This window comes from Myxine glutinosa, chromosome 5, assembly GCF_964187855.1.
Source record: "Myxine glutinosa chromosome 5, kmMyxGlut1.1, whole genome shotgun sequence".
NCBI lineage: Eukaryota > Metazoa > Chordata > Myxini > Myxiniformes > Myxinidae > Myxine > Myxine glutinosa.
Window position 1 is genome coordinate 102,827,878 of NC_136265.1, and position 16,989 is coordinate 102,844,866.

At 47.0% G+C, this 16,989-nt stretch overlaps 1 protein-coding gene across 6 annotated transcripts in view; it reads right to left on the bottom strand.

Moving 5' to 3' along the window:
- LOC137427306 (rap guanine nucleotide exchange factor 2) overlaps positions 1 to 16,989 on the bottom strand; it is a 236,555-nt gene that overhangs the window by 25,633 nt on the left and 193,933 nt on the right. For all 6 annotated transcript variants that reach the window (XM_068116716.2, XM_078778442.1, XM_068116715.2 and 3 more), the window contains one exon: positions 1,232 to 1,352. In XM_068116716.2, coding sequence (XP_067972817.2) covers positions 1,232 to 1,352 — 121 coding nt within the window. The remainder of the gene's footprint in view (positions 1 to 1,231; positions 1,353 to 16,989) is intronic.

Here is a 16,989-nt window from a genome sequence, read left to right on the forward strand (position 1 = left end):
ATGCCATGAGGTCGAAGGAACTGCCTGCAGAGCTCAGAGACAGGATTGTGTCGAGGCACAGATTTGGGGAAGCCTACAAAAAAATCTCTGCTGCATTGAAGGTTCCCAAGAGCACAGTGGCCTCCATAATTCTTAAATGGAAGAAGTTTGGAACAACCAGGACTCTTCCTAGAGCTGGCCACCCGGCCACACTGAGCAATCGGGGGAGAAGAGCCTTGGTAAGAGAGGTGACCAAGAACCTGATGGTCACTCTGGCTGAGCTCCAGATCCTGTGTGGAGATGGGAGAAACTTCCAGAAGGACAACCATCACTGCAACACTCCACCGATCTGGGCTTTATGGCACGGTGGCCAGACGGAAGCCTCTCCTCAGTGAAAGACACATGAAGGCTCGCTTGGAGTTTGCAAAAAAGCACCTAAAGGACTCTCAGACTGTGAGAAACAAGATTCTGTGGTCTGATGAAACCAAGATTGAACTGTTTGGATTGAATTCAAGCAGAATCAGACAGATAGGAAGTAAAGTGCATGTCTGTCCTGGTGAAAACAGGCCAAGCCACATACTCTCTAAGCTATCTCAGACACATCCTGCATTTTACCCAGACGGTAAGACAGCTCCTTGCATTTTGGCCACAACGCCAGTAAGTTTCGGTGCATCCCGAAGAATAAAGATCTGGCTGCGGAAGTCTACGAATACAGACCGCCTTTCGGGTTTGGGACCCTTGCAGTTGCATCAATACATCCCCGATGACACCATGTGATAATCATCGAGTTGACTTTGTAGCCGTGCAATGCAAAGCAATGGAGCTCGTTTTCAATGCAGGTTGTACCAATATCCCATCAAGGCCTCATAAGATTCTGAGAGTGCACTTGTCCTCCACAAAGGCCTGCATGTAAGCCTGTGCAAAAAGAGCATACATTTCAACGTCAGATGCACAAACTGCGGAGTGATGCCTTAAACCGTAGCATTTTCCTTTTCACCTTGAAACTCAGAGCATAGCTCTGCTTTAGCTTGGTTCGGGCCCACGGATGTTCCAGGTCAATGAAGACAAAGCCAAAGTGTACAACAGGGCAGCAAATAAAACCCTGATAAAAAGTAAAAATGGCGAACACAATTGTGCTTTGAAAGAAGTGCCGAGTGGCGGCGGCAAATAAAACCCTGATAAAAAGTAAAAATGGCGAACACAATTGTGCTTTGAAAGAAGTGCCGAGTGGCGGCGGTCGAAACGAGCTCACCGTTGCCGAAACATGAACGGTTCCTGAGTTGCCGCCGCCAGGCGCCCAACGCCACGCACCTCCTTGGCAATCATTCGAAGCTTCTCAAAATTAACAAGACCATCCACGTACGAGTCGTTGCCTGCAAATAATATGACAAAACAGTTATGCTCATCGGTGGATGGAGTAAACTTCCTTTTCCGGCGGACACGAGAGTGCACGACCTGTGAATACACGTCACAGAAACAAGAATGGAGGAAGCATTGTACCGTTTGAGCCAGCAAGCTCATCCACACGAATATTTATTTCACCAAGAAGACTTTCTACTGCCAGCTCCATTTTGAAAGAAATAAATAAAAACAGGTTAAAGTTGTACATACATCATGATGACATCATTACACATTTTCTTTATTAACTTTCTCTTCAAAAATGTATAATCAAAAAGTTAAAACCCCAAATACCGAGACTACATTTTCCATATCCTCGATTCTTGAACTTGGTCTTTCGCAGCACAATAAACACGTACACCGACAGATTAAAATAGCTTGATCGTGTATAAAATGGTTTGGGTCAAAAGTTCATGACAGTAATAACAAGAGCGAAGTCGATGGAACGCCATCGCAAATCCCCACGCTTCCCACCTAAAGCTAATTTGAAAGATGGCAAAACGTTCCACCAGGAATGACCCAATATCAAATTTTGAGTTAAAAAAAAATCTTCTGTTTTGGCCCCTGCGACCTTAAGCCACCTGTGACCTTGGGGCGTAAACCGGGGGTAAAATTCAAAAAATTGTCACACAGTCACGTGAAAAAGTACGTACACCCCATGCAAAGTTTTGACTTTTTCAACATATTTCAACATACAGCTATTTGATCTTCATTTCAACAATATTGATATATAAAGGTGATATAATATAACAAATATCATGAACCATTTACATTTTGTAGTCCATTGTATAATTTAAATAAACATAAATGCAAATTTCGCATGTGGAAAAAGTAAGTACACCCCGACATTTATCCCTACTTCAAATACCTAAAATTAGAATCAGGTGCACCAGCTCAGGTGCAAATGATTAGAACAACGTTGGAGAGGATCTTGGAGGAACCTGTCTTATTTAATCCTCAGACATTTAGTTTGGTTTGCTTTTTGTTGTTGAAGTGTGCGGCGTCACCATGCCTAGATCAAAAGAGCTCTCTGAGGCCTTCAGAAAGAAGGTTATAGATGCCTACGAGTCTGGGAAGGGATTTAAAAAGATCTCCGAACAATTTGAAATCAATCATTGGACTGTCCGGAAGATCATCTACAAGTGGAGAAGATTCCAAACAACCGCCAACTTGTTCAGGCCAGGCCGCTAAGAAGCGGCTAACTAAAGAAGTCTCTAAGAACCCCAGAATGTCATCACGGGACCTACAGGTAGCTCTTGCCACTGTTGATGGCAAATGGCACGAGTCTACAATTAGAAAGAGGCTGCACAAATGTGATCTACATGGGAGGTGTGCGAGGAGGACACTTTTGCTGTCCAGAAAGAACATCAGGGTAAGACTAAAGTTTGCCAATGAACACCGAGGCAAAGACCAGCACTTCTGCAACAATGTGCTCTGGACAGATGAGTCAAAGATAGAGCTATTTGGCCACAGTACCAGAAGACATGTTTGGCGAAAACCAAAGACAGCATTTGACCACAAGAACCTGATACCAACTGTAAAGGATGGTGGTGGAAATATTATGGTTTGGGGCAGCTTTGCTGCATCAGTGCCTGGGCAGCTCACCATCATAGAATCCACTATGAATTCTTCATTGTACCAGAGGGTGCTTGAGGATAATGTGAGGCCATCTGTCGGAAAGTTGAAGCTCAACCGAAGCTGGACCTTGCAACATGACAATGACCCTAAACACACCAGTAAATCCACCAAGGAATGGCTGAAAAGAAAGAAATGGATGGTTCTGAAATGGCCAAGTCAAAGCCCGGATCTAAATCCCATCGAGATGTTGTGGGGGGATTTGAAACGAGCTGTGCATGCAAGAAACCCCTCAAACATCGCACAGCTGAATGAATTCTGCATGGAGGAGTGGGCAAAAATTTCTCCCAGTCGATGTCAGAGACTGGTAGACAGTTATAAGAAACGCCTACTTGAGGTTGTTTCTGCCAAAGGGGGCAATGCCACCTATTAGAGCCAAGGGTGTACTTACTTTTTCCACATGTGAAATTTGCATTTATGTTTATTTAAATTATACAATGGACTACAAAATGTAAATGTTTCATGATGTTTGTTATATTATATCACCTTTATCTATCAATAATGTTGAAATGAAGATCAAATAGCTGTATGTTGAAATATGTTGAAAAAGTCAAAACTTTACATGGGGTGTACTTACTTTTTCACGTGACTGTACTTCATGCATCTCCCAATGTTGATTACATCTACAAAGTTTCACCTTAAAAATGTTTTCAAATGTGCCAGTAATTGCATTTTTTTGTATTTGACCTTTTGACCCCGCCCATGTGGCAGGACCAAAAAATACACTGCTCTTGCACCTTCTAGCCACGTGGTCATCCCAACTACCAAGTTTGGTGAATTCCTGCTCAACCGTTTATGAGGGGATAGCGTGATGGACAGACAGGCAGAGGCGATTACAGACCTGCCCTCAAACCCCATTCGAGACCACAATTATATATATATTGTTGCGGTTTTGCAATAAAGGCAAACCCCCTATAGTTAATTGCACGGCAACATGTAGCCTGCAGTAGTTAGTTATTTCTTATTGAATGTAAAGATTAGCCCTTTCCCATTGTGTAGTAACAAAGACCAAATATGCGTTGAGTAGGTAGGATGTCAAGCCTTCGTGTGGCTGGGGGAAGCCTTTACTAATGTGCAGAAAGGCGTGGCCAGAAGCACAGGCCCACGTGACCAGTGAAGAGGCGGGATCACGTCGCCGGGATGCGGCAAACCTCAACCAATGGGAGGCTGTGGAACATTTTCGAGGCATGGGCGGGTGTGATAAAACCCCCGTCCAGTGCATTTTGGGCCTCTTGGATTTCACAGCGCCGAGGACACTCTTCTTGCTTTTTGGCTGCACCCTCGACACGACCTCACTTGCATTTCACCTCACCGACAAGATTCTCTTGCTTTTCTCCTTCGTCGAGGATACACCTCTTCTCTTGAGTTTGGCTTCTCCCACGACACGTGTTTGGCCTTGGTGTTTCGTCGACCGCCATCGCTTCTTAGCCGATCTCTAGCTCTGATCTGGCTGACGCCTCTTGCTTGTTCAACCTGCGCTGAAGTTCGTCCGTGCCGACTTAGAGGCGGCGGTTCGTCCTTCGGACCTGACCTCGTCCAGGCTGCACGTGAGGACCGAATTGCGCACACCAGACCACGTGGCCAATTGCGAGGCAATCCCAGCACGTACATCGGTACGCCAATAACCAGAGTGTTATTCCGTGAGTGAGTGTGAGTGTGAAGGCGCCAGTGGGGTTTATAGTCGGTAAGACTTGATAAGCTGTATCTTTTGTCTATTTTTTTTTCTTTTCATTTTTTTTCTTTTTTTCCTATACTGAATCGAGGCTCGTGAAAGAGCTGACAACCGTGAGGGAAAGACAGCACATGGGGACCGCGAGGGAAAGGACAAAAACAGCACATGGGGACCACGAGGGAAAGACAAAGACAGCACATGGGGACCACGAGGGAAAGACAAAGACAGCACATGGGGACCACGAGGGAAAGACAAAGACAGCACATGGGGACCACGAGGGAAAGACAAAAACAGCACATGGGGACCGCGAGGGAAAGACAAAGACAGCACATGGTGACCACGAGGGAAAGACAAAAACAGCACATGGGGACCACGAGGGAAAGACAAAGACAGTACAGGGGGACCACGAGGGAAAGACAAAGACAGCACATGGGGACCGCGAGGGAAAGACAAAGACAGCACATGGGGACCGCGAGGGAAAGACAAAGACAGCACATGGGGACCGCGAGGGAAAGACAAAGACAGCACAGGGGGACCACGAGGGAAAGACAAAGACAGCACAGGGGGACCACGAGGGAAAGACAAAGACAGCACAGGGGGACCACGAGGGAAAGACAAAGACAGCACATGGGGACCGCGAGGGAAAGACAAAGACAGCACATGGGGACCGCGAGGGAAAGACAAAGACAGCACATGGGGACCGCGAGGGAAAGACAAAGACAGCACATGGGGACCGCGAGGGAAAGACAAAGACAGCACATGGGGACCGCGAGGGGAAGACAAAGACAGCACATGGGGACCGCGAGGGAAAGACAAAAACAGCACATGGGGACCGCGAGGGAAAGACAAAAACAGCACATGGGGACCGCGAGGGAAAGACAAAAACAGCACATGGGGACCGCGAGGGAAAGACAAAAACAGCACATGGGGACCGCGAGGGAAAGACAAAAACAGCACATGGGGACCGCGAGGGAAAGACAAAAACAGCACATGGGGACCGCGAGGGAAAGACAAAAACAGCACATGGGGACCGCGAGGGAAAGACAAAAACAGCACATGGGGACCGCGAGGGAAAGACAAAAACAGCACATGGGGACCGCGAGGGAAAGACAAAAACAGCACATGGGGACCGTGAGGGGAAGACAAAGACTGTGCCTTCAAAATAAAAGGCTGTACATCTGATTACTTTCCAACCTGTTCGGATAAGTCTTTTCTCCATTGGCCTCGCATCATCCGAGACCGAATTTGGCTTGATTCAGGTCCATAAATCTCGTGAGGTAACGCCGCTTTCCACACCGTGCAAATCCGCTCGGCACGCAATTGAATAAGGTGTGAAAGCGAGGGTTCAATCCCTGGTTTCTCCGGTCACGTGTCTTTAAGGTATTTGGGATATTTGACAAGTACACTCTTCGGCGCGTGGCTGGGAGATTGGCCATCGGAATTGCTTAGCAATCCGTCAATCACGAGTTTAGTAGTCATGGACGGTGGCCTCAGTGGACCCGGAGTTTGAGGGGGAGCGGGGCATAAGCCCCCCTTAGTACATCGAAGAACCCGGCATCCGATATATATATATGCCTATATATATATATCGGATGCCGGGTTCTGTGCAGCGTCTGTGCTGTGCAGCGATATATATATCGGATATATATATATATCTGTGCAGCGTCTGTCTTGTCTTGTGTTGTCACTGAACTACTCCCTCAAACTTTTGTGAAATCGTACCAAACTTCTGGTATGCACATATCTCTCCCATCGGTATGTCCTAAGGGTATTCTGTTGAAAATTTTTCCAATTTGTTTTTTTTTTTTTTGGGAATTTTTTTTTTTTCAACTTCAATTGTTTATAAAATGTGATATCACGTATATTACAAATACATTTGTGCACAATAATTGTTTGAATTATGATTGGTTTAAACCATGACAAAACAGCAACTCAAGTACAGTCATTTATCTATACTAGGGCGTGCCCGTACGTGGGTGCAAAAAAACATGCGTGCAAACAACAACAACAAAAAAAAACTTTGAAACCACGTGGCAGTAACGACCACAGAACCCCCCCCCCTCTATTTACATGAAATGGTTTGGTCCATTCGCAAAGCCAAAGCGAACGGCTTGCGAGTACGGTAGAACCCTCCCCCCCCCCCTCTATTTACATGAAATGGTTTGGTCCATTCGCAAAGCCAAAGCGAACGGCTTGCGAGTACGGTGACCATACCTTGGGAACCACTTGTCCGATTAATTTCAAACCTTGAAAAGGCACATCCTCGGGTCCCCAGCAATATACCTGGCAAGTTTCAAGTATATCGGACCGGTAGTTGTCGAGAAACAGCGGTCACAGACAAACACACACACACACACACACACACACACACACACACACACACACACACACACACACACACACACACACACACACACACACATACACACAGAGATTACTGGAATTATAGATAGATATCTACACATCTGGGCAGTGTCTGTGTTGTCACTTAACGACTCCCTCAAACGTTTGTTTCCGTGGTTGTGAAGTGTTTTTAATAACGTGGTGGTGGTTTTGAATCACGTGGTGGTGAAGTATTATGAATTATGTGGTGGTGAGGTGTTTTTAAATGACATGGTGGTGAGGTGTTTTGAATTACGTGGTGGTGAGGTGTTTTGAATTACGTGGTGGTGAGGTATTTATAATTACGTGGTGGTGAGGTGTTTTTAACTACGTGGTGGTGAGGTGCTTTGAATTAGTTGGTGATGAGTTGTTTTGAATTATGTGGTGGTGAGGTGTTTTGAATTACTTGGTGAGGTGTTTTTAATTACGTGGTGGTGAGGTGTTTTGAATTACTTGGTGGTGAGGTGTTTTTAATTTCGTTGCTGTGAGGTGTTTTTATTACGTGTTTTATGGCTGAGAGGTGTTTTCAATTTCGTGGTGGTGAGGTGTTTTGAATTACTTGGTGGTGAGGTGTTTTGAATTATGTGGTGGTGAGGTGTTTTGAATTACGTGGTGGTGAGGTGTTTTTAAATGATGTGGTGGTGAGGTGTTTTTAAATGACGTGGTGGTGTGTTTTTCATTTCGTTGCTGTGAGGTGTTTTTATTACGTGTTTTATGGCTGTGAGGTGTTTTAAATTACGTGGTGGTGAGGTGTAATCGTCCCAAACTTTCAGTCTGCACCGACCCCTCCCCAATGTGTGTGCTGAGGGGTTCTTTCTTGAAAAAAAAAACATTCAACCTAAATCTTCAACCTAAATTGCCTATAAAAATGTAATATCGCAAACACAACAAATACATTTGTGCAAAGTAATTGTTTGTATTATGATTGGTGTAAATCATGACAACACAGCAACTCAGGTACAGTCATTAGCCTCAGCTAAAATAAGCCCGTTCTTCTGTATGGAGCGTGATGAGGCGAGCGCAGCGAGCCAAGCCAAGCTAGCATATATATATATATCTATATATATATATATCTATATATATATATCTATCTATATATATATCTATATATATATCTATATATATATCTATATACAGTGGGGAGAACAAGTATTTGATACACTGCCGATTTTGCAGGTTTTCCCACTTACAAAGCACGTCAAGGTCTGTAATTTTTATCATAGGTACACTTCAACTGTGGAAGACGGAATCTAAAACAAAAATCCTGAAAATCACATTGTATGATTTTTAAGTAATTAATTTGCATTTTATTGCATGAAATAAGTATTTGATACATCAGAAAAACAGAACTTAATATTTGGTACAGAAACCTTTGTTTGCAATTACAGAGATCAGACGTTTCCTGTAGTTCTTAACCAGGTTTGCACACACTGCAGCAGGGATTTTGGCCCACTCCTCCATACAGATCTTCACCAGATCCTTCAGGTTTCGGGGCTGTCGCTGCGCAACACAGACTTTCAGCTCCCTCCAAAGATTTTCTATTGGGTTCAGGTCTGGAGACTGGCTAGGCCACTCCAGGACCTTGAGATGCTTCGTACGGAGCCACTCCTTAGTTGCCCTGGCTGTGTGTTTCGGGTCGTTGTCATGCTGGAAGACCCAGCCACGCCCCATCTTCAATGCTCTTATTGAGGGAAGGAGATTGTTGGCCAAGATCTCGCGATACATGGCCCCATCCATCCTCCCCTCAATACGGTGCAGTCGTCCTGTCCCCTTTGCAGAAAAGCATCCCCAAAGAATGATGTTTCCACCTCCATGCTTCACGGTTGGGATGGTGTTCTTGGGGTTGTACTCATCCTTCTTCTTCCTCCAAACACGGCGAGTGGAGTTTAAACCGAAAAGCTCTATTTTGGTCTCATCAGACCACATGACCTTCTCCCATTCCTCCTCTGGATCATCCAGATGGTCATTGGCAAACTTCAGACGGGCCTGGACATGCGCTGGCTTGAGCAGAGGGACCTTGCGTGCGCTGCAGGATTTTAATCCATGACGGCGTAGTGTGTTACTTATGGTTTTCTTTGATACTGTGGTCCCAGCTCTCTTCAGGTCATTGACCAGGTCCTGCCATGTAGTTCTGGGCTGATCCCTCACCTTTCTCATGATCATTGAGGCTCCAAGAGGTGAGATCTTGCATGGAGCCCCAGACCGAGGGAGATTGACTGTCATCTTGAACTTCTTCCATTTTCTAATAATTGCGCCAACAGTTGTTGCCTTCTCACCAAGCTGCTTGCCTATTGTCCTGTAGCCCATCCCAGCCTTGTGCACGTCTACAAATTTGTCCCTGATGTCCTTAGACAGCTCTCTGGTCTTGCCCATTGTGGAGAGGTTGGAGTCTGATTGATTGAGTGTGGACAGGTCTGGAGACGGCTTTGCGGTCGGTCTTTGCGGTCGGTCTTTGCGGTCTTTGTGGTCGGAGACGGTCTGGAGACGTCTTTTATGCAGATAACGAGTTCAAACAGGTGCAGTTAATACAGGTAATGAGTGGAGAATGGGAGGGCTTCTTAAAGAAAAAACTAACAGGTCTGTGAGAGCCGGAATTCTTACTGGTTGGTAGGTGATCAAATACTTATTTCATGCAATAAAATGCAAATTAATTACTTAAAAATCATACAATGTGATTTTCAGGATTTTTGTTTTAGATTCCGTCTTCCACAGTTGAAGTGTACCTATGATAAAAATTACAGACCTTTACGTGCTTTGTAAGTGGGAAAACCTGCAAAATCGGCAGTGTATCAAATACTTGTTCTCCCCACTGTATATATCTATATATATATCTATATATATATATCTATATATATCTATATATATATCTATATATATATCTATATATATATCCATATATATATATCCATATATATATATATCCATATATATATATCTATATATATATATCTATATATATATATATATCTATATATATATCTATATATATATCTATATTTATATCTATATATATATCTATATATATATATCTATATATATATCTATATATATATCTATATATATATCTATATATATCTCTATATATATATATATCTATATATATATTGTTGTGAATATGAGAATGTTTTTTTTATTTTGTGGTGGTGGTAAAATGTTGTAAAAGGTTGTTGTAAAAGGTTGTTGTAAAACTCACCCCTCCTCCCTCCGTTGTGGTTGTATAAAGGTCAAAGGGCGTTCCCGTAGTTAGTCCATAAAAAAACATACATGCAGGACACGATATATCTTTTCTTTTGATAGTTATCTCTTATTCTGTGTTTTAGGATAAGGCTGTGTCTCCCATTAATTAAAAGTACTCCATTGCACCAGTGAAAGAGAATAGACCCCCTTTCCTTCCCATCCCCAAAAATCTCCCTTTCCATCCCCTCCAAAACCTCCAATGACCTCATATTACATCCCCCTCTCGTCATTGGCGAGCCTCGATTGCCCATATTACCTCCCCTCCAATAACCACCATTGACCACGAGGCTCGGGTCGGAGAAGAAAGGCGTGTCGCACCTCGTCAGAGGGGAGGAGGGGCGCGCCGCCCGTCGTCATCCAGGGCGGAGCCCGAGGGTCGTGCGACCAACCAGGGCCGAGGTGAGCACCCCCGATGGGCGTGTCCAAAGCGCCGGGGGGCGTGATCGCTGGGGGCGCTATAAAAGGGCGCAACCGGAAGTGGAGAAGAAGAAGAAGAAAGAGAGATGCACTCTGGGTTGGTCTGGGTCGGTTGAGAGAAAGAGAGGAGGAGTTGGTAGCAAGGAGTTGGTGACAGTCGGTTGCCAGAGAAAGGGAGTCGGTGGTCAGTTGGTTGCGGTGGTGAGGAGTCGGTGGTGACGAGTGAGACAAGGCCTGGCAAGGCAAGTGCAGGCGGCCGCAGCCGCGCCACCCAACCGCCAAAGGGGGCCTGAACGGCGGTTCGGAGCAGGGCCGAAACGGAACGGCGGCTGCTGAACACGCCGGTTGTGCTGCGGGACCCCCCTTGGACCTTTCCTCTCCCTCCAGCCATCCACCTTCTGCCACCCCTGGCATTCCCCGCGTGAGTCAGCGTTCTGTTTGTTCTGTCCTGGGATATAAGTTAAGTCTGTAGGTAAGCTAAATTTGCACTGTGTCACCTGCGTCTTGTGCTTGTAAATAAACGTGACATCTGTCTTTTTGCTTGTGTGTAAATAGTAGGAATAAATGTAGTAGTATTTCAAACCTTTTTTTGTCTCCGTTTTCCTCTTGCATTGCGTCGCTTTTGTCTTTTCCCTCATTGAGCAGCTAGGGTGCGATACAACCAACGTTCGGGTGGAATCGGGTGAGTTTTGTTAGGTCGCGGTTTTAAACCACCGCTCGGTCTATAACATCCTAACCGCGATCTATAACAATTGGTGTCGGGGAGTGAGATCGACCCGGAGCGCGCTTCACGCGCTCAAAATTATAAAATACCGAAATTTGTTTTGTTTTAAAGGAAAAGCCCGAATTTTGAAATCGCGCCATGGCTGTCCAAGGCGACGGGATGCCGGTGGGAGAGATAGAGGGGTTAGAAGTAACCCAGGACTTCGGGGAAGAAAGGGAGGAGGAAAATGGCAATGTGGTTGCGGGAATTTCAGGTGCACAAAATGGCGCTCTAGCGCACGTGATTACAGCGGCGCCACATTTAGCCACGCCCATGGTCGCGGTAGTCGAACCGGAGATGCCAATGGATTTGAACCTTTTTTTTTTACAAATGAAGGCCCTTATGGCCCAGAATAGTGAGCGATTGGAGGGCCAAATGGGGGTAACGGGGAACCGGATGGATGCTCAGAGTGAGCAATTGGGGGTAATGGGGAACCAAATGGGGGTAATGGGAAACGAAATGGGGGTAATGAGGGACGAAGCGAGGGGTACCGGTGAGAAGTTAGACAATAATTTTGAGTGGTTAGACAGCGGGATAAAAGAGGTGAGAAATGGGTTAATGGGGTTAGAAAATAGGATGGAGGACAAATTGCGGGAAATAGGGGAACAATCCGCCCGGGAAATCGAACAGATGGGGAACCAGATGGAGGAAATACGACGAGGGGTGAGTGAGGAGGTCTCGGGGCTACGCGAGGAGGTAAAGCGAGGCGAAAAGCGTATAGAGAAAGAAGTGAGGAATAATACGGCTAAGTTACAAGGGGGAATAGAAGATCTGACGGAGGAGGTGGAGCAGCTGACAGAGGGACAAACTAAGTTAGTGGAGCAGGTTCAAAGGAACACTGCAGTACTCGGAGGGTTAAAGGCGACACAAAAAGAAATTAAAAACGAATTAATAGCGACGCAGAGGCAATGTCAGATGGTACGGGAGGAACTGACAATGAGGGTGGAGGAGGTGACAGAGATAATGGAGACAAAGGACCGGCAGGTGAGAACGCACATCGAAACGGTTAAGGTAGCCTTAGAGGACGAACTTGAGGAGACGCACCGAGAAATAAAAGAGGTTAAACAAAAAGTAGAGGAAGTGGAAGAAGGGGTGAGTGAAATTAAGAAGAGACGGAGGGAAACTAAGAGGGAGATAAAGGAGGAAGTCATGGAATATGTACAAGGTCTGTGTTCAAATCATGATGCGGTGCTCACTAACCAAATAAAAAGTTTGCAGGTGGCAGAGGAGGTGCGACGAGGTACGGAGGTGAGTGGCAATGTACATGATGTGAGGGGAGATTCAGTCGGCTTGGGGATTGGTTTGGATCCGGGTGTTCGTGAAAGGCCGTTGGTGAAGTGTGCGACAGGTCAGGTGTGCAAAAAAAGAGGTGTGCGAGAATGTCCGACCATGGGGTGTGTGAGAAAAAAGTGCACGCCGAGGAGTGAGTGTGCCGTCAAGAGTGAGTTGGTCGAAGCGCGTGTGCGAGGGAGCACAGGGAAGCGCGGTGTGGTGAGTGTTACGGAGGAGGTAACGAAAAAGTGTGCGCGGGAGGATGCGCGAGAAAGGTGTGTAACGGACGGGTGCATGAGGAAAGAGTGTGCTGTCGAGAGTAAGGGTGAGTGCGCGACCGAGAGTGGAGGTGAGAGTAGTGAGAGTGAAACGGAGCGTGAGTTGGTTGTGACAGGTGAGCGAGGATGTACACCTGGAATAGAAGGATGCACACCTGGAATGGTAGAGCGTGAGTGGGAATGCACGCTGGAATTGGTAGTGAGACACGTGGTTGGGTGTGCGGGTGAGAGCACACCTGTGATTGTCACAAAGGAGGTGACCGAGAAAGGGGCGCGAAGAGGTGTATTGGTGAGGTGTGCGAGCGACGAATGTGTGCCAAGGTGTTCGGTGGTCAGGTGTGTGACCAAGTCGGTGAGCGGAATGAGTGTACCGAGGTGTGTTAGAGAAGGTACGACCAAGAGCATGGAAACGGCTGCATGTATGAGCACGAAAGGGGTAGCGTATGCTTGTAAGCATCCAGGTGAGGCGTCGACGATAACCGGGTTAAAGGTTAGAACGACTTATAGCCGACTCGGGCCCTCGGTGCGTGCCGGGCTTCGCGTGCCGCGAGAACCAGCGGGGATCCGAACCACGGCGGTTTCGAAAGAACCGCCGTGCGCGATCCACGCTGGGCCTCGCGTGGAACGGCCGCGTCCGGGCTCCACTAGGCGGAGCGGGCAGCTCGATAGGAAGGGTCGTCATGGCGACCACTTTCTATTGAGACGTGCCGGCAGGTCGAGATCGGGACATTGGATGGCTCCACGCCGAAGTGGTGCGTGGGATCTCGGCCCGGGTAAGCCCCCGTCCCTGCCCCGAATGCGGGACGTATCCAGCCGCTGGCACCAAACAACCCGCATTCATGGCTTGGCTTTACGAAGCCGAGCTGTAGATGTGAATTGGCGCACCGAGAGGACCTAATAAGTAGACGGACTGTGATGATGATAGTAGTGATTTGGTACGAAATTTATAAAAGTGGGTAGAATTGGCCGTAAATGGAAAATTTTTGAATTGTGGATTTGGACGAGCAAAATTGATAGTGAGAGACCCCCGATGTGGTGGGATGGCAAATCCACCATCCCTCACAGACGTGGGGCAAATGAGCAATAGCTTATGGGGTGTGTGGCAGTGAAAACTAGCCCGGGTGGGTTAGGTTATATTGTAGGGATCTAGAAGAGATTGACATTAGGTAACGTTAAGTTTAGTTAGTGACTGATACCTGTAGTGGGGACGCAGGTAGATTAGTGTGGATGATAATGACGTGGGAGCGCAATAGTTTAAAGGGACGACTGGGAAGCGCAAGTTTCAGAGGGGAGTAGTTAGCTGAGATGATGCCGTGCGTGTGAGGATTGAACAGGTGAGAATGGAACAGGTGTGAGTGCACAGGTGTGCAACTGAACAGGTGTGTGGAGCAGTGTATGAGTGAGTGATGGTGATGTGTGTTGCGTTGACCAACTGGTCCAGAAAGAGGAGGAGGGTGCAGGTGGCACCAGGTGAGATTGCACAGGTGTGCAACGACAGGTGAATGGAGGACAGGTGTATGGAATAAATGGTATGGAGTATTGGCCAATGGATGGTCGTGGAGTGGGTATGGTGGAAATTGTGGAGTGGAGTGGATGGTGCGAAGGTGTGAATGGGGGAAGAGTGGACCCCCCATCACGGATACCCGGGGCGGGTAGTGTAAGAGTTAGGTAGAGGGTACAGGTAAATTGTGGTTGGATATTGGCATCTGTGGTGCGGTTGGAAGAATGATGTTTGGATGGGTGCATTAGTGTTGTGGAAATGGCTGGGCGTGTAGCCTGTTAGTGTGTGTAGTTGGTTTGGGCACTCCACCACTGTAAGGATGTCGGCCAGGTGAGGCCGCAGGTGGGCTCTGGGAGCCGGTAGTAGTTGTTGTGGATGGGGCCCGAGGATCCGGAGGACGGACCCGGGTAGCCCAGTGCCAGAGGGCACCATGGGGTGACAGAGCCAGGAGAGGGGCTGCCCCCAGTTAGATAGGTTAGGGTGAGGAGCTAGGTAAGCTCGGGTGGCAACTACAGTGGTGGAGGTGTGCAGGTGGGTAGACCTGTTGGGAGAGCTACACGTCGCGGCCCAGAAATTGTGCGAGGGCACCGGGAGATGAATCGGGGGAGTGAGACCCCAAATTGAAAAGCACCACAGTTTGGCCAATGGGAATTGGTTTTTAGAACCCATAGTGTAAGAGGGCCAATGGTTTGGCCGGAGAAAGACCCCGGGTAGTGTAAAGTGTGTTAAAGTCATTTAGAGGATAGTTAGGATGAAGGATCTCCTCGCACCATCTGCACCCACTCACCGGAGGTGACAGGTAACTCCACACCATGCCATGTTTTATTATTTTTTATTGTGCAAATGTTTGGAATGTGAGACGCATCATGACGTGGGTGTGACATTGTGCTTTGATGTTCCATCTCTGCCTCCTTATGAGGATTGATGATGAATTGATGATGGCAAATTTTTGAAGTAGAGGGATTGTGGTGACGAATTTGATATAGGGGAAATATGGGGAAGACGTGACAGTAGTGACGAATTGGTAATGTGTAGGTTTTGTACATATGGGGTAAGGGCAAGGGTGGGCTAGGTAACAGGGGGGTGACGTACGGTAGGGACGAGCGAGCTTTCTCACTTCGCCCTCCGTACGCATTTCGCCTTGCATTGCCTTTTTGATGTGTACCCTTGAGACCTTACCCCTCGCTCATCTGTCTTGTCCCCCCTTTTTGTCTCCCACATGAGCACCTGAGCGCCGTTGGGCGCCGAGGGGAGCGTGCGTGGGTCGGCCATTGTGCGCCCGAAATTCCCAGAACCAGCTGTCTGCATCGATGCACCACATTATGGACCACATGTCAGTGGCCGAGCACCACTTATGGACCCCATGGGTTGGGGCAAGGCCCCTCTGCTGGAACCGGCCATGAGGGCCCGAAATCTTGCTGGCGGACCTTGGCCACAGGGCACCGATGCCCCACAGGTGAACCACACGTAGTCGGCCCTGTGGGCCATAAATAAAGATGGGCCATAAATAAAGATGAATAAAATGGACACGTTTGGGCAAGCTTTATTGCAAATAGGCCGCCAGTAAGCAAAGCAAATGAAAATGACAACAACTGGAAGAAATAATGATAACCAGCAGAGGGAGCCGAAGAGCAAGAGACACCTGCAGGGTTGGGTTTGTTGGTTTTATTTTATTCATTGAACAATGGTGACTGCACCGATTGGTGCTTGGGTGCTTTAATGGTGCATTGATGCAGAGCAGACTGTCCTCCCCCCAGAAAGAACAATTACAGGTCCTGGGTTAGTTTTGTAAATAAAATTAGCGTCAGTGTAAATAATGCTCCCCACCGTCAGTGTATAGTTTGAAGACCATTCCGCAATTCGGTTAACTGTGGGCGTAAGTCTGTTAGGTAGGGTGCAATGGAGCAGCGGGACACATTTATTTATGTTTTAAAACTGTCGCACTCAGGGTCAGGTTAAAAGTAGAGGGAACTACACCTACATGCCACACTAAGGTAAAAGTAATAGGCCCGGGATGTGCCTAAGGGGAGGAGGGTGCAGTGTTGTGAATATGAGAATGTTTTTTTTATTTTGTGGTGGTGGTAAAATGTTGTAAAAGGTTGTTGTAAAAGGTTGTTGTAAAACTCACCCCTCCTCCCTCCGTTGTGGTTGTATAAAGGTCAAAGGGCGTTCCCGTAGTTAGTCCATAAAAAAACATACATGCAGGACACGATATATCTTTTCTTTTGATAGTTATCTCTTATTCTGTGTTTTAGGATAAGGCTGTGTCTCCCATTAATTAAAAGTACTCCATTGCACCAGTGAAAGAGAATAGACCCCCTTTCCTTCCCATCCCCAAAAATCTCCCTTTCCATCCCCTCCAAAACCTCCAATGACCTCATATTACATCCCCCTCTCGTCATTGGCGAGCCTCGATTGCCCATATTACCTCCCCTCCAATAACCACCATTGACCA